The sequence below is a fragment of the Myzus persicae genome, unplaced genomic scaffold (assembly GCF_001856785.1).
Source record: "Myzus persicae strain clone G006 unplaced genomic scaffold, MPER_G0061.0, whole genome shotgun sequence".
NCBI classification, from domain to species: Eukaryota; Metazoa; Arthropoda; class Insecta; order Hemiptera; family Aphididae; genus Myzus; species Myzus persicae.
This window is the reverse complement of record NW_019100914.1, coordinates 540,768-564,763: the sequence shown is the minus strand read 5'-3', so window position 1 is coordinate 564,763 and position 23,996 is coordinate 540,768. Positions and strand designations below refer to the sequence as shown.

General features: G+C 31.3%; 2 protein-coding genes across 5 annotated transcripts in view; both read right to left on the bottom strand.

Annotated features, from left to right (window-relative positions):
- LOC111026789 (homeobox protein vnd-like) overlaps window positions 1-3,861 on the bottom strand; it is a 27,778-nt gene extending 23,917 nt beyond the window's left edge. The window contains exon 1 of the mRNA XM_022304928.1: window positions 3,243-3,861. Within this exon, the coding sequence (XP_022160620.1) occupies window positions 3,243-3,667 (425 nt within the window). The 5' untranslated portion in view covers window positions 3,668-3,861. The remainder of the gene's footprint in view (window positions 1-3,242) is intronic.
- An 11,216-nt stretch (window positions 3,862-15,077) lies between these two features.
- Window positions 15,078-23,996, bottom strand: part of LOC111026783 (1-phosphatidylinositol 4,5-bisphosphate phosphodiesterase) — a 53,328-nt gene continuing 44,409 nt past the window's right edge. For 3 of the 4 annotated variants that reach the window (XM_022304919.1, XM_022304918.1, XM_022304921.1), the window contains 14 exons: window positions 22,067-22,277; window positions 21,901-21,994; window positions 21,287-21,451; window positions 21,032-21,220; window positions 20,272-20,425; window positions 20,028-20,185; window positions 19,561-19,932; window positions 19,223-19,427; window positions 17,230-17,421; window positions 16,246-16,426; window positions 15,973-16,176; window positions 15,736-15,901; window positions 15,553-15,633; window positions 15,078-15,488 (listed from right to left, as the gene is read on the bottom strand). In XM_022304919.1, the coding sequence (XP_022160611.1) occupies window positions 15,411-15,488; window positions 15,553-15,633; window positions 15,736-15,901; window positions 15,973-16,176; window positions 16,246-16,426; window positions 17,230-17,421; window positions 19,223-19,427; window positions 19,561-19,932; window positions 20,028-20,185; window positions 20,272-20,425; window positions 21,032-21,220; window positions 21,287-21,451; window positions 21,901-21,994; window positions 22,067-22,277 (2,450 nt within the window). In that variant the 3' untranslated portion in view covers window positions 15,078-15,410. The remainder of the gene's footprint in view (window positions 15,489-15,552; window positions 15,634-15,735; window positions 15,902-15,972; window positions 16,177-16,245; window positions 16,427-17,229; window positions 17,422-19,222; window positions 19,428-19,560; window positions 19,933-20,027; window positions 20,186-20,271; window positions 20,426-21,031; window positions 21,221-21,286; window positions 21,452-21,900; window positions 21,995-22,066; window positions 22,278-23,996) is intronic. The other variant, XM_022304920.1, reaches the window with a different exon arrangement.

Below are 23,996 nucleotides of genomic sequence, written 5' to 3'. Positions count from 1 at the left end.
GTGTGTGTGTGTGTGTGTGTGTGTGTGTGTGTGTGTGTGTGTGTGTGTGTGTGTGTGTGTGTGTGTGTGTGTGTGTGTGTGTGTGTGTGTGTGGCAGTAGAGCGCTAATGGACGAACGATATGGTTTTTATTATATTATTATTATTGTTTTAATATACCGACAAATTGCGTTCGTTCCGAGCAATTAGACTGCTCCCTTCGTGACCCGACCGAAGCTCATCTGCCCTTAATTACACAACACCCCCGCCACCAGCTTTTGCATGTATTTATATACTTTATTACCTGTACTTTATACCCCATCACTTTTTTTTTTGTTTTATACAGGTACGCGTGTGCACGACACTCTATATTATACATAGCTGATTTAAGTATAAGTATATAAGGTTGGTAACATGACTATGTCGTTGCTTTTGTTGTTGTTGTTGTGTTTTTCGTTAATATGACTGCCCGAACCCTATCCGGAGCAGGTGAAAACGAACCTATATATATTTGTTCACTAATTTATTTAGAAGAGTCCACATGCACACAAAAAATAGAGTAATTGGTTATTATGAGTATGTTTTATACAATATATACCTATATTGTATGTAATGTAATAATAATTTACATATTTTTCTTGCAAAATAAGGAGATTGTAAGAATGCCCGTTTATACTTACAGTGAATCGTTTTTACTTTCCTTGTGTAGTATAGTGCAATATACTAATTAATCGATGTATTCAAATTGTATTTATAAAGTAAAAGTGAAAGTAAATTAAATTTTTATTTGAATAGATGGAATATCAGTGATCAAAAAATCAATTTCATGGTTTGAGTGTTGATAAAAATAATAACAAATATAAAATATGGGAACATGTAAATCAAAACAATAAACTAGTACCTAATCTAAAAATGATAAAAAGAAGTAATGTAATTTTTACTAGGTACCTACAATATAATATTATAATTATTTGCTAACTTGTTATGAGTGACGAAATAAAATAATTGAATGTATGTTATAATATAAAGAATACGTATACAGGTAACAAGTACTTTTGTAGAAATAATTTTTCCTTACAATAATTTTAATTAATTAACTTTAAAGCGTAGATCAAAGTTAAAACTCGTAAAAATAATGTTAAAATAATAACGTGATTGGAGGTTAAAAATTATAGCGTGACTATGCTTTTTATAACTCTTCGTTACTCGTAAATATTTCTTTTTTCAAAATCCACTCAGTTATACGGTTATACCTACCTACTTTCATAATTGTAGGCGCTCCTACATAAAACATAGAACCGTGTTTATTTGAGCATATATAATAAATGGGTCAATGAATAATTTGTGTATCAAGTGTACCAAGTATTCAAGTAATATTATATACTTAATTGCGGGATTTCTCAGGAAATATTATTAACAAACATTCCATACATTTGATTTTACTAAGAATTTCCCCGCGTTAAAATAAAATGTAACAACAACGATTGTTTACGTGTAATATGCTAATATCGTATACGGTATACCTAATATTAAAACTATTAATATCTTCAAGACAATCATCTAAGACTGCATGTCTTGCGACCACCTATGATAATAAATAATAATATTATAATATAGCCTAAAGGTCGTCTGCAAACTACACAACGAACCGCAGCATTTGACGAAAGTACCTATAACCATTGCATAAAATATAATATTAAAATATCAACGCAAGAACGGCACGTCCTTATAAAATATCAATGTTGATGGTTTCGTTTACGGTTGGGCATTTGGCGCGTTTATCACGACAATCTTCGCACGTTGCGGACGATCGGTTGAAAAAAGAAAAAGAAAACCCGCAGTGCCAGGCACGTGGTTGTGCACGTCTAATCATCGGTCACAGCTGACGGATTCTCTCACGCCCTCCTTCGGCCTTTCCGTCTTCGGCTTAGGTACGTTTACGTTATACTATATGTATGTATATATTTATAATATATTATAAAGACCTGCGTGTATAATATAGTAATAATACATTGCACAAAATATACATAGTCATAATAATATTATTGTGTATACATTTTTTTTTTGGTTTTAGCTCGTTCGTGTGCTTTCGGTATAAAGTGTGTGCCCACAGCTAAGTACATATTATACGGTCTGCGCGATGGAGGGTATATTATAACAAATAATAATAGCAACAAACGCAAACTTCGAGGGGCCCAACCACTCGGCACAATAAACATTATAACGAACGCGAACTTCTGTGTGTGTGCAGTTTGTATGTGTGTGCCTCTCTCTCCAGGCGGCGTATAACGACTTTAACAAGTTTTCGGTTTCCAGTGCCTCTCGTCATGATATTATCCTATGTCCTCACCCGCAACATCCCTTCATTCGCATGACCGTTTCGATATTCCACAGCCGGTATATTATATTATTATAAATACTCGCATGCAACGGAGTATAACAATAATAATAAATTATTGTGTAAAACATATTATATTGGGTATGTACCTATTGTACCTACCTATATATATATATATATTACACGATATAGACTCTCGACGACCTAGCACGAAAGCATTTCAAACGACCGTGAATTCGTCGAGAGCTTTCCATTTCGATTATATATTAGAACTGAATATAATACATTTTGTCGCACATTAAATCCTGACCGAAAACGGAGAAGTCGTACAACTCGTTCCACCGAATATCTAATACCGGTATAGGTATATAATACTCGGTATAAGGGGCACGCTGCACGCGCCGATGTCGTTTCGATTCACGCATAGCGTTAAGAGTGCACTTTAAGCGAACGCCATGAACGAAACCGCTCGCTCAATAAATAACTGCAACACGTCGTGGTATACGTGCTCGTTGGGTTTAAGTTAAGTGTTTGGTGGTGGTGGGGGAGGATCGCTGTCGCGTATCGCGTTCAGACAAAAGTATTTATAATAATAATGATTTATATTATTATATGCAGGATTAAGGATGTGGAAATAGATACTTTTTAGGATGCTTGGAATCTATAGAGGAGGAGAATGTGAGACGACTATATTGCCAAAACGAGTTGGACGAAAAGCCGAGTTACAAGGGTACTAATCTGCAGTGTTTGTGTGTTAAAATCCGAGGCAAGCCCTTAATTGAATTATCCCGCGATCCGGTCAATTGCACAAGACAGGAAACTATCATTGTACACCGAGTAATAACCATTATGCAAACGCAACATTTGTATGGGTAAATAATAATAGTATGGACTATGTAAGTTTATGAACGGAAGTGGCTGCTTACCTGTCGTATCTCAGGTCGTCGTCGTACGGGTAGTCCGGTGGAAGTATTTGCCAGCAGCTAGTCTCGTAAGCTCCAACCGTTTGAGTTCCTCCGACACCACCGCCGACTACAGATTCCTGGGGTCCGAAAGGGACCAGGGCGCCTCCCGAATCGGTGGGTTCGATGTGGTGGTGTTGTTGTTGTTGTTGTTGTTGTTGTTGTTGTAGAATTATGTGATCTTCGTGATGCTGTTGGTCCTGTTGTTGCAGATGATGGTGATGCTGGTGTTGAAGGTTATGTTGCTGCTGCTGCTGCTGCTGTTGTGGATCGTTCATGACCGGCATAAACGTGGTTGCGTGATGGTCCTGGTGATGGTGATGGTGTTGCTGCAAGACCATCGGGTCGGCTCCAGTCAAGACGTCGTGCTCGTGGTGCGTGTGATACATGTCGACGCCGTGGGATCAGTATCGGGCGAACGAACGCGGTTGTCTTGTTCACGGTTATCGACCGATCGATGGTGTTTGTTTCTCTTTTAGATGTTTCTCGATCTATATATTCAATCGATTATAGTCGAACACACTGCGAGCGTTTGTCGCTGTGCGGCCTAACGACGCACTGAACGACCAAATCGAAACGCCTAGCCGACGACGGCGACGATATAGATAAGACGACCTCTTATCCACCGCACCGGATCCTTATGGATATCTATGTCTTGTGCGTGTGTGTGTGTTGTGTACACAGTGCGTATTTGTACGTATATACACACATACGCAAGTGTAGTGTGTACACATATGTGTGTGAGTGTGTGTGTGAAGACTACATGATTTTTTTATTTTTATCATCATCGAACGTCGCCAAAGGTTTTAGACATTTATTCTTTACACCGCAAGTACCACGTCACACGTGTGTATAAATTTCGGTTTATAGTTTATACTAATCACTATAACTACCTGAGTACCATTCTTTTTCGTTTTTTTTCTTCATACATAGCTGCAGCTAAGTATGCGTGCAGGTACCTATATTATGCTCACCGCATAAATCACCTAACCTAAACTAACCGCTAAAATTGGAAAAAAATTATAATTCATGTGCAAAAATATTATTCAAAAAGAAAAGGGACCCCATTTCTCCGAGTACCCCGTCAATTCAAACATTGGCCGGAGCTCGCCAAAATGACCCAACACCTGTCAATGACACGTATTACAATGTTTACAACGCAATAATAACATGCGTATAGCTTCTTATATAGTAAGTTATAGACTGAAGTACCGCATCTATAGATTATTAGTAGGTATTCACCGATGGTAGTTGAGCAATCGAATTTTATGTAGCCCAGACAAAATATAATTCTTAAATTATCAATTTGATATAGCTAGGTAGATATCAAAATCGCAGTCGAACCAGCTGGGTACAATCATGGTAATATTATTGTTTGTTTATTGAAATCAAACCAATTTTGGTCCTGTTCGACTCGTTCCGGATAATGGCCCTGTAACTGCAGGGAATAAGTATAAAACTAAATAGTGTCTACATGGGCACTTGATGGGCGACTGTAAATTCCACTGATTATACCTATTTTTTGTATATGAGTTTTATTCTACTGGCATACTTCTAACATTTGACATGTCAAATAATTAATAAACATAACCTCTACCGATCATTTTTTTTAACCGATTTTATTGTAATTTAAAATTTTAAGTTAAAACTTAATTGAATTATGAGTTATGACACACGTATCCCCTCCCGATTTAAGGATAAAATTAATTACACAACGAAGCCGGAGTCATAATATATATTATAATTTGTATTACTTAAATATTTGATTTTTTTTTCTTTTCTGGTATTGTGATGTGCATTATGAATTATGATATTAATATCATACATTTGTAAAGTTGACTTTCAGTTCTGATAATGTTTTAAACGTAATATTTAAGTATCCCAAACGTACCTAATTATATAGTTTGCAAATTTAGTTTTTATTTATTTATGTTCTATAAATTTATAGTAGGTATATAATAAAATAATTTTTATTACAATTACAATTACAATTTTTATTTAGGTGGAATTGGCGTTAATTTAGTACAGATGGATTTTAGCAGAAATGAGTAATATTGCAGTGGATTTTACATAATATTGTGTATTTTCGAGAATAAAAAAAAGTACCTGTGAATTCACATGGCACTGCAAATTCAACCCTAAAAAATTGACTTGATACTTGTGAATCGGTGTAATTCGAACGCGCCCATATCCGGCACCCCCTGCACCCCCCGGTAGTCACGAAACTATAATATAACTTACTGTTAAAAGGGTAGTACAACTTAAATGTTTATTTGTATAATTTCGTAACGAATTTCGGACGAATTTTTTTGTTACACGCCCTGTATAATCTGGCCTTTAAAGCGTATCACAAACATAACGGCCAATCTCCGATTCGATCATCTATATACACGTAAGTTCTATTACCATACGTCCACACGTCTTTACAAACAACCGAATTCGCCAATCGCGAAGAGCCGTCGAAGTGTTTGTTATTTTTGATAGATGGTCGTAATGACGTTCACTGAAAGATAAACTCGTATTTATTAATACTATCTTTTTATTTATAAAGTATTAGGTAGTGTATTATAGTCTGATCTAGGCCTCAAGCCGTATAAAACTGTTTGTGTGTGTGCGACAATACTGTAACAGTAACGATAATATGTGATGTGTGTTACAAAGTGTACATACAATAAAGCTAATGTGTACAAATTTACATACCTATCACATTATTACAATGTTATATTTGAACTATTAAAATCGCATGACCTTGTGCCACTAGCGAATATCGTGCAATATTCATTGGAATAAGGTACTCAGCGTGCCTCATGAATCAGACTATATCAGGGTGTGTACAAAGTGAATCTCATAATATTAAAGACGTTTTCCTTTCCACTGTCATTATAATTTTTAGTATCAGTATGATGTTTTGATCACCGGTCACCAGCATCTATTTAAATTCGACCTACAACAAACATTATAATAATAATATATGGATGTATATTAATAATAAATTCGATAAATGCCATATTATTATCAAATAATATCATATTATGTCATATTATATATGCACGAAACACTGCAGTTACACAGCGCTGTAACTATGTACCTATACATAGCTATTGTATTAGGTATTATGATTACGGTTAATAATTGAAATTTGAAAGGAATAAATAGTTTATTGAATGTTTGATTTTCGATTTCAGGTCAAACAATTGCGGTTGTGCCAATAAAACGTATTTAACTCTATCTTGAAAATAAAAATAAGAAAAAACACTCTGTAATTGAGGCAGGATATCGCCGTCAAAACGAGTAGGCAGTAGCTCAAAATGTAAGTGGCCGTGCGGCGAGGTACTCCACGATTCAACGTACATACCTAATAGTAATAATGATAATAATAATAATATCACTGTAATGCCAAGGTAGTATAATAATAATATTGTAAAGTGAGTGGTAGTTGGTATATTACATTATTATTATTATGCGTACCTATATCTTACATAATAACGCCGCCACTGCAGCCTATGCCACTGCAGCAACCTCTACTGGTCCGGCACACACGGACCGCGTAACATGTCTCTATAATACGAACAGATATATGGCGGGAGGGCGAGGGCTACAGTAGTAATAATAATAATAATAATAATAATAGTAATATAATACTTACTACTTACGTTTTTATATATAATATAATATACTTCCTAATAATATTTATCTATATTAACAACGGGAACGTGCGTATTATTAGATCATAAAATGTCTTGTTTTATTGCGATGCGTGCAACTAATAGTTATATATTATTATGACATGTGTGCGTATAGGTATACATAGATATTATATATTATACATATATGATATATGCGGTCTATGCGTTCACAATAATAAATATGAGAAATTCAAATAAAGCAATAATTTTAAAACCACGAGCATTACACACCCCTGCGTCTACATGTTGTATGTATATTGTATATAGATATTATACAGCATTAACCTAATGTTATACACACATATTATTATATTAATATAGGTAACGTACTTTTATTTTAAAAACCATTTTTTTATATTTTATTACTTCGATTTATGAACTCGTCAAGTAGAACAACGGAATTGAAATTTGATGACCAAATCACGTCATATTATTATAACATTATTTTTCGTTGGTGTACCTACAACCGCATTATGAGTTATAACAGTATTATGATATTAATATATTATAATATAATATGCACCTATTAATCACGGTGCGTGTTTCTGACTGTATTTTAGAGTTTTAGACTAAACATCATTGTCGCCTATACGTGTTTTATATTGTATATGTTACGGTGAATGATGTAAACGTGGTAAATATCATCATTCTCCGGTAAATGATGTCATTTACCTAAAAATTGGTAAATGTTGTAAATGTAGACATTCCCCAGTTATTGTCGTCAATCCTCAGCTTAGTTTGAGAATGATGTTCAATACATTTTATGTCGGTGTGGACGATCATTGACAAGTGTGTAGGTACTATATTATAGTATTTTATAGCTTCATTAGTTAAAAATATCATGACGGAAGTAGATACGAAAAATTTTCAAAGCTCGAAGTCGGTACAACTGTTCGTGTCTTAATACCAGATGTTGATAGAGCTCGAGGTTCTCCGTGTTATTAACTAGCTGCAATTATTTTATGTGAAGATGACATGTATAAATTATGTAAGCCAATTTTAATTTGATAATATTTATTTAATTTCAAATAAAATAAATACCCGAATGTTTGAACCTGGTACAGAATACGGCGTGTTGAAATACAAATATACAAGAGCACGAATTTCCCCGTGAAAAGAAAAATTCTTAAAACTAGATGAAGCCATGAAAAAAATTAAAGATAGGGAAATAACATTACGCAAAGACGAGGGGAAAAGAATAGCTGGTCATCAAGGCTTCAATCGATGCAACTGAAAAACTGGTTGTAGTACTAAAAAATGCCTGCTTGCAATGCAGTAGAAATGTTGTGCAGTTCAAAATGTCATGGTAACCAAAACCGCACAAACAAATAATTTAAAATAATTATAATATTGACCTATTTTATTAATTTCAATAATAAATCATTACTAAAAGTACCTACCCATGGTAAAATAATCAATGTATTATTTGAGATTTATCATCATTTACAACCAGTTTTGGTAAAAATGGTCGGTGAAAGACGTCATTCGCCAATTTTAGTCTTTCACCCTAACATATACATTATACATGTATATAAGTTATAATATTATAATAAATATAATATTTCGTCGATGATTTCTTGTTTTCAATTATTATGAACAACACACTACTTACTTATTTATTGTAATCTTTACTATAGAACAAATATGAATAATACACTATAAACTTAAAAATAAAATTAACTATTTGATGAAAAAAAATCGTAGAACTATATGAATATTAAATTATAATTTATAATTGATTTAATTTATCATTAATAAGTATTCATCTAGATCTAACAGTATCTTTTTTTTAAAATAATTATCGATTTGCCAAACACTAAACTCAATTGCGAAAATCCTACTTAAAACATTGTTGAACTAAAATTATTTATTCAGTTTAAACCTATTTTAACCGTTAACCACGTATGTTGGTTTTATAGAAAGTCGAAATCCATTAATACTATAATCTTGTTTATTTAATGACATCTAGTTGATTCTACTTATCTACCTCCAAATCTAACCAAATTGATGCTTTTTATGTTTAAAAGACATTTGATTCACGATAGACCATCGAATCTTAATATTTTCAAATTAATTATTATACAGATTAATGAGACAATGTGTTATCTTCCTAAACTCAATTAAATAGTAGCAATATCTAATGTAAAGTCCAATCTAATGTCATCTGATACCTATCATAACTTTCTAGTTTCTTACTCCAAGTGTTCATAAATATTTTATTAAAAGAATAGTTTTTAGTGCTAAGCGCACGAATGGCCTTAATACTATCATTAATTTGAGCTGGTGTCAAAGGGAAAGGGGGAGTGTTCTTTGAGTTGCTAAAATATTTGAGCACGATTGCCTAAAATTTCCCGATTGTGTCCTGTCGAGAACGGTTCCCCTATATATACCTAGCAGGATGTCTAGCGGGAATGAGGAGAAGATCCGAATTTCGTCGGACCATGGCATATTTTCTCGCAGAACATAATTCAATAATTCATTATAGTTATAATGAACCAGGTTAGAGATCTTGCCACCTTGGCATAAATGTATCGTCCTAACTTGAGTTTTAAACGCCATAAAGAATTACTGATTGTGCAAAAACCTTAAACTTAGGCCTTACAAACGTAGCTATGTAGTATTAATTATAAGCGCCAATTCGTCATAATTTATATGCTGTACTGTATATAGTCTCTGCCTTCATGATCGTTACTATAAGATTAAAAATAATAAGTAAATTATATTAGGTATTTTAATATCGATGTTTATTTTCTTTAAGAATAATAATCCTAAAGAACTTTGACTAATGCGTGTACAATTTATATATTATGTACTTATGTATTATTTATACGATGTGCACCTAATAATTGTTAATTGTTACTTACAATAGTAGTTTATATACATGACTAAACCACCATAATGGCACTTGAACATAATATTTATTATTTTCACTCTGTGTATACTTAAGAGTATGAATAATAATAATAATAATGTACCTACCTAATAAGTAATAACTGACAAATAAAAATATTTTTAAACCGATTAAATTACTGTACTTGTATGTTAGTAAAAATTATTTACATAAATTAGTTTATTAAACAATGATTATTAAAAGGGCACTAGCTGGTTATCAAAATTTGAAAAATGTTTATTAAAAATTCAACTACAGTTAAATTATAGAAAAAAAAAATGAGAAATAATTCTCCAGCGTCAGCGTTCAAATATATATATTTATATATATAATATATTGCTTATCAAAGATTGTTTAATGTGAGGTGTCCCATCAGAAGCTGGTCATTGTTTAAAAAAAATGGGAAGGGGCACGTCGGCTCTTGGAAGCATTCATGTTTTAAAAACTAAAATTAAAATTAATGGGCTAGAGACTGCAGTCTACAATATTCAGATACCTTAATCTGAAAATCTAGTAGTTATTAAGGTAACAAATGATTAATCTAGTATCTCATTAATGTAAAAAAAAAATATAAAAAAATAAAACTTAATTATATTAAAGAAAAAATTTGAAAAAAATATGATCACAGTTCTATCGACTTTGATTCAGTGTAATAAAATAATGTATAAAATTAAACTTATTATGGATGCAGAAAATCAAATGGAAAGAGAGCTCTTTAACGTATAAGCTTTTTTTGAATGAAATAATATAATGTTTAAATTAAAATTATATTGTATTTCAAACCGGGACTGTGCCACTGTTGTCTTATATAGATACCTTTTATGATGAAAATAAATTATAATAGTATAATATAATAAACTATATGTTTTTGGCAAAAGTTAATTCAACTTACTGTTTATTAGTATTGAGTACTATTGTCTATTATACTATATAAGTTTATATCAGCGACTCTCCCAGCTCTATAAAATAATTTAATGTTTGATAAATTACGGCTTTGTTTTAATTTGTGGTTGGCTTACAAGCAGACGTTAAAGTAATATTCATATATTTTATTATTCATTCGCTATTCAATTCGTCCTAGTTACCCCAGCTCTTAGAATTTTTCTTCAGACTTTGAGCTTTTTGTGGTGTAGGGGTAGAGTTTAAATATTATAATGTAACTGTTTAGTTATTCATATACCTACAACAAAAATAAAAATTGTTGAATTTAACTGCAGGACTCCCGTGTGTAGAACTGTACAACTGTAGTATGACTACTATGTACGAGTACAATGCTATTTATACCCATTTAATTGTATATTTGTATATGTTATTGTAATGTGTTACTATTCTGTGACCTGGATATTATGCTGGCATCGTTTGTGATACCGTATTTTTGGGGTTGAGCGCTCGGGAATATAACATAATGTGCCACCCAGGTAGCAAATTGTCTTTGGCAATACATTTTAATTTTAAGATTATCAAGTAAAATACGTAAGTCCCAAACTAATAGGTAATGAAACTTACTTATTGGTACATCGAGTCTTCGGGTTAAATATAGTTGTACCTTTTACCAGTACCATGTCTGGAGTGCAGACATCATATCTGCTTTCTTCATCTCACTCTGAACTGAAAGGATCGAGATATTTTATAAAAATTAGGGCAGAATGAAATATGTAAGTAATTAGTGTCGTTTATAACGACACGATTACACATTTCTCTTTTGTTCATTGAAATTATTATTGGAATTGTGAATAGTTTCCGATGATCCGATAATCGGCTTTTGCCATAGATTATAGATATTATAATACAGTTTAATATCAAATATGATATCGTCATCAGTTTTCGAGTTTTTTTACTTCTTTGGATGACACGATACATTTTTTATTTTAGATTCCGAAAGATAATATTATTTGGGGTATTTAAATCTATAAAATTGAAAACACGGCGGTAAACCTTAACATTATAAAGTCAAAAAATGTATCGTTTTTCTCGTATAGTCGTAGCTACCTAATTATTATTATTTAACCTCTTATTATACAAATTAAGTAGAAGTATAATCTATTATTTTGGCATAATAATTTAATAGGTTAATAGAAGGTACATAACATGATTTTAGTGTGCCTTTACTTAGTGTATTTAGTTTCGTACCCCCCTCCCCAATAGAAAAACTAGAGAAAATATCTCTAAATTGACTGGTGTATTTATTTTAAGCCACAGACAAGAATGTAACATAATCTAGGTATAAAAGTTTTCTGATATCATTTATTAATTACACGAACTATAGTAGGTAACTACTACATGACGTAGTACTTCCGAGTTCGTCATTAATAACGGTCGATCCGATGTACGTATTATCAACTGTTGAGCAAACTGCAAATAACCCAATATTTTTAGGTTTTTACGCTATACATTATTATGTCATCAGTTAAATAGGTAGGTATTACACAATATAATATAATATATATATATATATAATATGTACTATATTGTGTACATTGTAGTATTGTAGACTATAGCCATATGTATATAATGTATACTTCCGATGTATTGTCTAAACTAATATTTGACATCAGCTGACTGCAAGAGTGTAATAGGTAAATAATTTTTATAGGTATATGTATAAACCTGCAATAGTTGTAAAAATTCAAACTTACTTATAATTTATTGCACATACACACACATACGTTCACATGTCAGATGCATCATATTATCAATATTATTAAACTACTCTATTTTTCAATCATCACGTCATGCACGCAGAGTAAGGGAGCATTCATATAGGCTTCCACGACGTTATAGTAACTAGGCCGATACTAGTGAGTAGGAGGGGGGTGTGTATTAAAAATTGGTAAAAATCATTAAGAACGATAGTATTAGTATGTTAGTATGCTACAACAACAGTACACTGATTTATATATTTTAAACATTAACTATTAACGAGATATTACAATTTAAGACGACTTGAAATCAGTTGGTTTCAGTTAAGTACCTATAGATAAATAGATAATTTATTTTATTAGTTACATACACAAACTTACGGGACATGACCTTTCGTTGAACGTTTGAATAATAAACAATTAATTCAATATTATTCTTTAATTTAAAAATCCATAACAATTAGCGACACATGGCCACATAGGGGGGGGGGGGGTTGAGTAGTCCATACCAATTTTATTATTATTAAATTTCTGAAGCCAATGACGAACCTTTGTATAAACAAATAAATTATTCGATTTTTGTGAGCCGAAACGAAATAGATTATGATTTATTCATTTATGATTCACCCTATGACAATCTATAGAGGCTGAAAACAAAGCAAAGAATACTCACAGAGTCTCGGAGAATATATGTGAAAAATTTGGTGAACATTTGTTCAGTAGGTAGTTCCAAGTTTAATAAGCTCTACATTTAAGTTATTTGTATATACTTAATGTAGGTATATTTAAAAAATATATTAATTATTATTAACAAAATAGTTTTAAAATTAATAATTATTAAAATGCTTTATTATTTTTTAATTGATTCTAAAATGACATCATCTTTATAAAACTAAATTTTCTAATTTGCCGTATTTCTTATTTTAAAATATAATATGTATATTAGTAATATCGTATATTAGTGTCTCAGTTAATATATTTTTTTTCTGTTGGTTGTGTGATCTAATTTTGTTCAGGTCCCTACCTATTTAATATGAAACGATTAAGCAAATATTTTTGTATAAATTTGATTTTTTTATATTTCTATTTTCTGAGTATATAATCTTTATAATATACAATTTATTGTTCTAAGTATTCATAGTTGACTTTTGTTCCGTTAAACCGTAAATAAAGTAAGCAAATTAAAAAAAAAAATGGTTTCTGTTTTTAAGGGGTTCTTATAACTAGTGGGCTCTGAATGCAGAGGTCGAACACTAAGTAACTGTTTAGGTACATAGTACAACACTAAATTTAGTATAATGTACCATGTAATTAATATGACTTACTTACACTCATATTTTACTGCATGTGATAAGACGCCAGACGAACTTTGAGTTACTGCAAATTACAGCAATATTGACAGAGAGGGTAAGCGAATTGTAGGACGACAAAGTCGTTTATGAAAATGAATAGCAGCAAACTTCTTAGGAGCATAAATATTGCGTCAAACAAAGACATTTTTTATTGTTCATACTTATAACGTTGAGCACAAACGTACCTACACAACTACAATTTGGTACCTTTACATTAATTTTTATAAAAACACTCATTCTTCGTTTTCTAGGAAACATAAAGCCGGTTCCAGGGTACGGAACACTTTTCACTAACAAGATTGAAATATCAGAAAGTATTAAAGCGGTACCTACCTATGTATGTACCAATTATTATAGGTAAGTCTTCGTGTAATTCGTGTTCATAATTCTTGCTGAACGTTTTTGTGTCCAGTAAAAGTACCTAAATAATAAAGAATGGTTCCTACGTGATTGGAATGGATCACTCCAATCGAACGTCGGAGCTTGAATGGATAAACTTAGAGACCGCCGAAAAGTTCTCCTGAGTTTCAAACCTTTGTTCGTCGAAATGCCGCCAACCCCGGACTTTCACCCGCTAACCTTAGTTTAACCGGCAAGCAGCTGCTGGTTTCTAGCTACAACGGTACCCTCGGTTAAAGTGGTAAGCTTGGCTACAGCGGTAACCTCGGTTGAACTGGTAAGCTTGACTACAGCAGTGCAGCTGCGGTACCCCTGATCCTGACGGCTAGATCCCGTACCACTGGCCGCGGCACCGTCACTCATCAGTTACTAGGACGATGCCATCGTTAAATCCAGTGCTTGAAACCTAATCAAATTATTTCGGTTTCGGTTTCGATTCCGGTTTTCAATTTTTTTTATAACGGATTTTCAAGCAGACCTATTGTTTGCTTTTGTTTTAGAACCATTTGTACATGAATCCAATAAGTCGAAACTTAACAGTTCCTAATCATAAAAGCTGAATATTGTAATAGCCATTTAGGAGTATAGGGTTCTATTTAAAACAAAGTTTATATTCATTATTTTATAATATAGTATAATATTAAAACACTAGCCAACAAATAAGTAAACATCAAATTAGGAAAATAAAATACAATCAATGACTTAAAAATTATGTACGGAACAAAAATCAAAAAAAAAATAAAATAAAAGGAAAAACACATACATAAAAGTTATAGTTTCAACCACAGAATATATATATATATATAATAATAATAATAATAATTATAGAATTCATGATTTATAACTAAAACAATATTTTTTTATTGACACATAGAAATGTCCATTGGAAAATTGTTATTATTCTAGGTCACAGAACGACGGTCAGAAAGGATTGACTAGGTTGACCTTTTCAAAATATTGTACATTACACTGGGTCTACTGCAATGTTTATTTATACTAGACAATAATATAGTTAATATATTATAATTATTTAAGTTACTATGTGAAAAATGTATAAATAATTTAATCTATTATAAATCATAGTAAAATGGGCATGCACGATAGCCGTAGCAACGACACGCAAGTCATTATTCATTACGTTGTTGTTGCGGCATCATACGAAAAACTCAGTCTTGTTGCTCAGCTCGTACTCGATCTCCTCGTTCTTGTACATCTCCAAAAGCTAAAATGTACAGATCGAATATCTAAGATTATATGAAAAGACAACAACAATAAGTCGAGTTTAAACCGGGTAATATTATAACATACATTGTTTATTTCTTTAATCAACTCTTGCTTTTGCTTCTCGTGTTTCGCCTGCAACTTATCTTTGTCTTTAGCTTGTTTAATCTGCAACAATAGATTTTTAGCATAATATTAATAATAAAACCACAAAGGTGCCATTTTTAATTTGCTTTGTACTTATGTGAAAAATCAAGTCAATGTTTTTACCTGAGCATATTTCCTCTCGTCCATGAATTTTTTAGTGTTGTTTTGTTTTTTTTCTCTTAATCGCCTGTCTTTGTCACCTTTAGTTTTCAATGCCTTATCATTCATCACTTCTTTCATCACTTCCACAGATATCTTTGCCTGTCTGGTGTTCATCTCTTTCAAATCTCTGTAAACAATATGTCCAACAAGTTTAATTGCAATGTCTGTTTAGTACCATTGTGTGAAGTCGAATCATACTTTTCATGACGAACTTCTAACTGTTTCATTTGTGCAGCTTGGAGATTCTCCATAAGTTTTATAAGGGCATCCTGCTGTTCAGTAGCTTGTTGTTTTTGCAATGCCCATTTCTCTCGTCTATGACGTTCAACCATTTCAGACCACTGAGTCATTTGTTCAGTTACCAATTTTTTTACACCACCATCATTGATCACTTCAGTTTTGCTAAAATATAATATTATGTTAAAAAATAAAAAAAACTCATCTCATTTAATGTTACAATTTGTCACTCACTCTTTGCCTTTAACAGCTTTTTCCACTGATGTACATTGGTGTTTTTGTATAGCAGCCTTTTCCTTAGCTTGTCGTTTGCGTAATGTCTCTAATTCTTTTTCTTGCTTTCGTCTTGCTTTTTGAAATCCTTTGTCATTTCTTAGGTACTCGAGGTTTATGTTTTCGAATTTCAGTTCTTCCTCTATAACAAAATAGTATTATTCGAGTATATTATTTAAAATTTAAATATAGATTGAAATAGTTCAATCATGTTATGAGGTAGGAGTTTTTATCTCCCAAGGAGGTCCTCGTGCAATGTGGTCTGCTTTAAACCGTATCTTAGGATAGAACCGGGAAAATGTAAGTTTCTCTTATATAAATAGAAAATGTCAGATACCTCACTCTGTGAATGTGGGCAGGATTAAACCACCAAACACATTGTCAAAACATGTCCACGCACAAATAATAAAGGAAGAATAGAAGAGCTTTATAAAGGCAGTAGTGAGACACAAGATTGGCTACACAACCTGGAGGTACAAATTTTGAAAGTGGGCTAATTTCTGTATATATCATTTTATGTGTTACAACTTTCAGTCACACTCAAAATGACATGTTACCGCAGTCATTCTATGTACTTTTTTAAAATTTAATTTAATTTTATAGTTTATGGTTTAGGACTCGATATAATTAATTTATATTGTTTCAGTTATTAGTTAGTATAATCGGTATTTGTTATTTATTTAGTTAAATATTTTTAAAAGTTAGGTATGTTTTCACCAAAGACCACACCATATGAAAGAAAAAAAAAGGTAGAAGTGATGACAAATAGAGTCAGTGAGAGTGACTATAGAAATGAATGTAGAAGGAAAGAGAGGGAGAGGAATACTCAAGAAGAGATGGGGAACAAAACTCTATGAAGGGGGCCGACTCCATATAGTCTGGAGGGTAGAATATGGAACAAAGGAGCAAAATAAGAAAAAAAAAATGTTAAGTTTTAAAAATTACCTTTCTTTGGTTCATCAGACTTTTTGTTTTTACTCCCCTTTTTACCAGTCTTCTCGCCTTCTCCTGCATTACCAGCTAAAATATCTTTGGTGTTAATATCGGTTTCTTCAATACCCATTGCCTTCATCTGTTGCGCACGCTTTTCTTGTGCTGACAAAAATGCTCTTGGATCAGATAAAGCAGCCATGAAATCTACAATTACAATAAAACGTTTAGTGATTTCTATTAACTAATATACATGGATTCAACATTAAACATAATATCAGTATTTATTGTACAATTAATAACTTTGACAATTAAAGCTATTTTTAAATAAAAAATAGAAGACAAAATGTTATACTCAAATTATAAATCAATATGAATAATACATAATATATTCATTATCCAATTGTGCTAAAGAAAAATTGATACCCTCAAAAATACTTAAAAAATACTATTATATTTGTACATGGTGGGTATTATGTAAAAATTTGAAAAATTTATCATTTTAAAGTTTAAGGTTTAAACTGTTGTAGTCAAAAACAAAGTTAAAATATTTGTATATTATTAGATAATAATTTATCCAGAATAAACTTTAAGCCTAAAATGTATGAATTTAAATGTAATGAATCAAAAAAGTTGATGGACTAAAAATAAAAATTATTAAAAAATAGGTATTAAGGGGTCAAATCAAAATTGTGCCATCTAAAATTGATCTGATTAAATATAGTCAAAATAAATTATTATTTAATTACCTACTATAGCACCGTACTATATATTGTGCAACAAATGGCTGTTGTTAAAGATCGTTGATATAAAGGCTATAACAATGAAAACAAATTTGTGAAACTCCGATACTCGAAAAATTCGAGAACCGGAATTTTTTCATCACCGTCAAATAATTATCAATTCGAAAATTAACATCGTAAATGTATTAGACGATCATCCGAATTGTATGTGTAAAGAGGAATGAAGTGAAACGCTGTTTCAAAACGTCTAGGTATACCTCTCTGGTTTGCTGGAAAAACCCCAAGGCGTCAACCAAAAATCGAAAACGAGATGTTTTTTGTTTTTAAATTCATATTACAGTCTTAACGGCGGTGCATCGAATTATACAACGCCTTCGTTAGTTAAAAAGGAAAAAACTTCACACCGAATATTCGTAAATCTACTATATAATAACTTATCCTCGGCAAACAAGAAAGAGTTTTAGATTTTAAAATTTGTAAAAATTTCCTACCGGTTAATCCGTCTGACACTTGACAGTATAAGAGCGCCTTTATTTTTGTAGGTTTATTGTAATTTCAACGCGACAATTATTACGTGCTTCCGCGAAAACGTGGCCAACTGTTGCTACGAATTCAACAGCAGCACTTACAAGAACTTCTTGGTGTTGATTATCATTTTAGCGTAGGTATACTATGACATGCGCGGCGGCGGGAAAGTTACGTGTAATATTTATAATAATTCATTTAATAATTATTATAATATACCTATGTTGCCGTAATAATAATTATTGGTGAAAGATTGGTGGTGACTGGTGGTTGTGAAGTGTAATGGACATGGGTGTACAGTTTCTAAACGGCTTCGCTAAATTATATCATCGCAATCCCCACCGGCCAACGGTATCGCGGAACAGGTTTTCAAAGTACTAAAGACCAATAAAATTATTATTGGTGTTCACGTTCAATATCTAATTCTTGGCTGTGTTGTGGTCGCTTTTTGCGCACAATTTTTTTTTCATAATTAAACTATCTACTCGTTTGAGCGCTGTTCTTCCCTTCGTAGAAACAAATCCGTGAAAAATATGATAAGACAATTATTAGGTTGTAAATACTTATAGGCGCTTGAAGACAAACTAATTGCTCAGAATTATATGTAACCCACTCAATAGTTTATACTATATACTTATAATATACCGGTACCTACTTATTACTTTCTTTTTTTTTATATATATATTATTCGGCTATCGGTTGGGTATTCAAGGTTAAAAATTCAACATTATTTAACTCACCTTCAAAACCATCAGGAACATAAATTTTCAATTCAATGTTACAAAATAACATAGGAAGAGCCATTGGGAAATTGGCTTCTGATCTTAATGATATATGCCTATAGCCAGCTTGTAGACCATCCAAAGGCAAAATTCTTTGTCCCAATAGTTTTCCATTTTCTTCATACACACCAATCCTCAAAACTGCTAAATCTGGTAATACTACCTAAAGTATAATAATATAAAAATTAAAGAAATTAAAATATATTTACACTTGATGATCAGACATTTTACACATAAATTACATTTAAAAATGTAAAATCTATATACATACTATATGATAAAAAAAATCAAATTACCTTTCTAAATAAAAATGGTTCTTCATTGTACACTGGATTCAAACCATTGCTGGGTACCATCCGGGTACGGAATTCTTTACGTATAGTATCTGTAGGTAGGCCATACATATCAACTTCAACGTAAGTACCAACCTTCTTGTCAGACAAAAATTGGCCAGCAATCACTTGAACTGAACACTGGGCAGCAATCACCCCATCCACAGGGGATTCTGCAAATGGGTCAAAGCTTCGATCTGCTCTGCGCATGAAATCTGGTTTCAATAAGTATCCACAGTTACCATTGTATTCAAATTTTCCCTGATTAAGCTGCATGGGCAAGTCAGCAGTTTGAAAATTTAATGATACCATTTGACAACCAGCGTTCCAAAAAACCTAAACATTTTAATATTAAAATGATAAAAATTTGTTAAAAGTTGAAAAACATATTTTTTTTAATAAGTTATTATGATCAAAATTAGTAATTTTACTTGTGGCATATAGTTTGAAGAATCAGCACGGGTTCCTTTTGGATATATACGGCTCATCTGTCTTTTATTGTAGTTTACAAATTCAATTGCTTGAGATTTCAAATACCCAAGCCCAGTGTTTTCAGCAAAGGAACTCATGTTATGATGAATATTCTTTTCTATAAAAATAAAAAAAATGTTACTATGTGAATATGATAGTTTTTATACAAAAATACTACATTATTTATCAAACTTTGATTATTACTTTCAGCTACATCAAAACCCTGGAACTTGATAGGCTGAGCATAATTAACCATTGAAGATAACCACGGATGTACGTTTGTAGTTGAACCAGTATATTGAATTGGAGGTGGAGCCTCGGCGCCTTCAGTACCTGTCCCTACATCAGGTACTTCAACCTTGTGTTTGAAAAATTGTAATTAAAAATAATGTAATATAATATGAAAATTAAAAATAATTATTGGTAGTGGTAAAGTATGCAATGTGCACATTTACTTATATGTTATATTACATTTATTATTTAGAAAAGAGAAATAGGTGTATGTGTTTATCTTTAATTTAAAAAATTAAGCAGTATCAAGAACATATAAACTGGTGGAAAGTGTTAATTCTGCATTAAATTAACACTGAATTAAACACTGCTATCAGAACCCACATAGTTAAACAATCTAAAGTCTTTGGTGACATATGAAGTCTTAATATAATATTAAGACAAATGGTGCAACCCTAATATAAGACAGGCAACTTTAAGAAGAGATAATTCTCAAACATACTGTCGGCCTGAACATTGGCCTTAAAAGATCTTATGAATGACATACAAGAAAAATTTAAGCCTACTTAAAGATAAGTTAAGAATTTTATAAGTCCAGTAATATTTTGTTAAGGAAGAAATATGCCATATGATGATCATCAAAGACAAGTAATATGTAATAATAATTATAATAATAATAATAGGTAGGTAATAAAAGTACATAATACTCAATCATTTTGAAGTTCTGTATTACCTTTTTTTCTTCAGGTGGATTTGAAGTCACTGCAGTTGCATCTTCTTTTTCTTCATCTTCAATGACAAACTGACCTTTTCTAAACAGCTCTAATTCGCTTTTTTCAACTTCTGTCTTCAATCGTTTATTCTTAATCATGATTTTCCTTTTAAGTAACGATGGGGGAGGTAATGGCACTCCAGGATCACACTTAAAAATAAAATAATATTATTAATACAATATTGATAAGCATTAAAACAACAATTATTGACTCACTGGAAAATCAGGCAAGCATTCTCTCATTAATAAATCTCCAAGAATTTCATCACAATATTTAGCAAGTTTGTATTGTTGACTTTTGCAACAATGATTCTCAAACGATAAAATAATTGGATAGTCAGATGTTACAAATGCCGTGTCTCGAATAGCATAAATGACATCCTAAATGTAATCAAACAAAATACTCTTAATCATCTAAAATTAAGTAATTATAAATATTATATAAGATGATGTCCAAAGCATGCTTATCGCCATTGATTTAACTTTTATGTATACATAGAACTCAAATTATTCTTAAAAGAAAACAAAAATAATTTAAGTCTGAAAAAACAAGAAAGTAAAACAATTATTCAGTATATTTTAACTAGAAAATACATAAAATATAGTATAAAATATTATAATGAGCTGTTAACATAATTTAGACAAAAGTAACAAAGATCATCACACATTTTTGGAATTTTTTTAGTATACTTATTTTAATCATTATACATATTACAATTAAGACATATTAAGTTCTAATTCCAGTTCTAATGGTTAAAAATGCTTTAAGCATTATCTGCTCACTTTGGAAAATATACCTAACATCACATTGTTAAAAATAATAGTCATACCTTAAATAAAATATCTGTACACATGGCTTTCCCGTGGGTAATAATCGGTTCTTCTTCTTCACCTTTACCATCCCAACAATCGAGTTCAACACATCTATGGATTTCCAAGGTAGGTATTAAAAATAAAACTCAAATAAAAACTTCAATTTTATAGAAATAGGCTCACCTGCATCCAGCTAAAAGTGTCTGACGATACATTTCAACACTAGACTTGCCACCAAATTGTCGTCCAGATAAATATGTGTTATGAGATGAGTTAATATAATAATGAGCTAAAGGTTGATCCATATCCATGTAGAATTCTAATCGATCCAAAAACACTGGTGCATTTTCATCCGACATTAAATATCTAATGAGACCTTCTTTTGATAATTGCTCTAAAAAAATTAATATTATTACTTTTATGCTGGCCTGAATAAAATATTATGTATTAATTTAAATTATATTGAATGTAACTATACAAACATCCATCATTAATTCTATAGTTTATGATGTTTAAAACTTATAATTTATGAATAACATAGTATTATGTAGCATTTCGAATCAGAATATGGATGCTGATTTAGATCTCAAAACATTTGGCAATAATTTTGTACGTAAATATTACACAACACTCAGTAAAAGTCCACATAACTTAAGTAAATATTATGAAAAAAATTCAATATTTGTGCACCACAAAGTGACCACAGAAACTCAATTTATGGTTGGACAAAAAGATATACATGATTGTGTGGTTCAACTGGGCTACAAAGGATGTAACACCAATATATTTTCAATAAACACACAACACCTCTATAACTATATAGTAATAGTTGTTGTTGGTGACCTGACTAAAAACAATAGTGACCAGAGAAGATTTTCACAGACAATTGTTCTGGATCGTAATAATAAAAATGAATATATAATAAAAAATGACACACTTTTTTATTTAGATCACAGGGCACAGCTCAATATCGGCAATGACGAGGTAATAACATGCACAAAAAAATTAAGAAATCAAACATATAATAGAAAAATGCCTTCTGTGTGTCAATATGATAAAATGTTATATCCACCTAGAAGTAATCAGTTATTTGTGTCTGGTATACCAGCCAATACAAATCCTCAGGACCTGAGTCAGTTTTTTGAACAATATGGTCAACTCTACAGCTTGAGAATCATGACAAGAAATGTGAATTATGGTTTTGTAACATATGCTACATCAGAGTCCACCCAGGCAGTACTACAAAATCGCCCGATAACATACCCAGATAAAAATGGAATATGGTTAGTTGTCAAAGAGAAGAAGAAATCATTCCAGTACAGCGATAACAAATTTCTTCCAACTAGTCATCAGTTGTTTGTAGGCGATATTCCAGTTAATGTGACTTCTGATGAGTTGAAACAATTTTTTAGCAAGTGGGGTCCAGTAGTGAATGCACGAATTATAACCACAGAGAAAAACCTGGAACCTACTAAAGAAATTGTTCCCGGATTTGTGACGTTCATGACAGCAGAGAGTGCAAAAGAAGTATTAAATAATCAACCAATTATGTTTCCCAATCAGAATGGTGTAGTACTAAAGGTAATGGAAAAAATGAGTAGAACACGAAGAAAAAAATATATTGACCATGAAGAATTTCAAAAAAATGTGAATGATGACAGTTCATTATTTGTATGTTTTTAAATTACTTAATCAATGTCATAAAATAAGATATTAAACATAAAATCATAAGATTTACCTGGAAATAAACATATTATATTGGTGATGAATGTCACCAAATTTTTTTTTTGTTATTTATATATTTTTATGATTTTTTGGAAAAGTTAATTGATATTGCTTTGTTTGCTTTTAATAATAAAAAAATATAATGCAATCCAATTAAATGTTATCATGTATTTTTATAAAAATATGAACCCAGACTTCACTTTAATTTTAAAGTTTGATCCAAATAAATTACATTCTAAATAATCTCTGATTGAAAAATGTTAAATGTTTTGTAAGTAATACACCATTGAAGAGATTCCCAAATAAATTATACTTATATTTTTAGATCTATTACAGTTTTGTAATATATATATTATTATATTATGGTTTGCTGGTGTTTAAACATTAT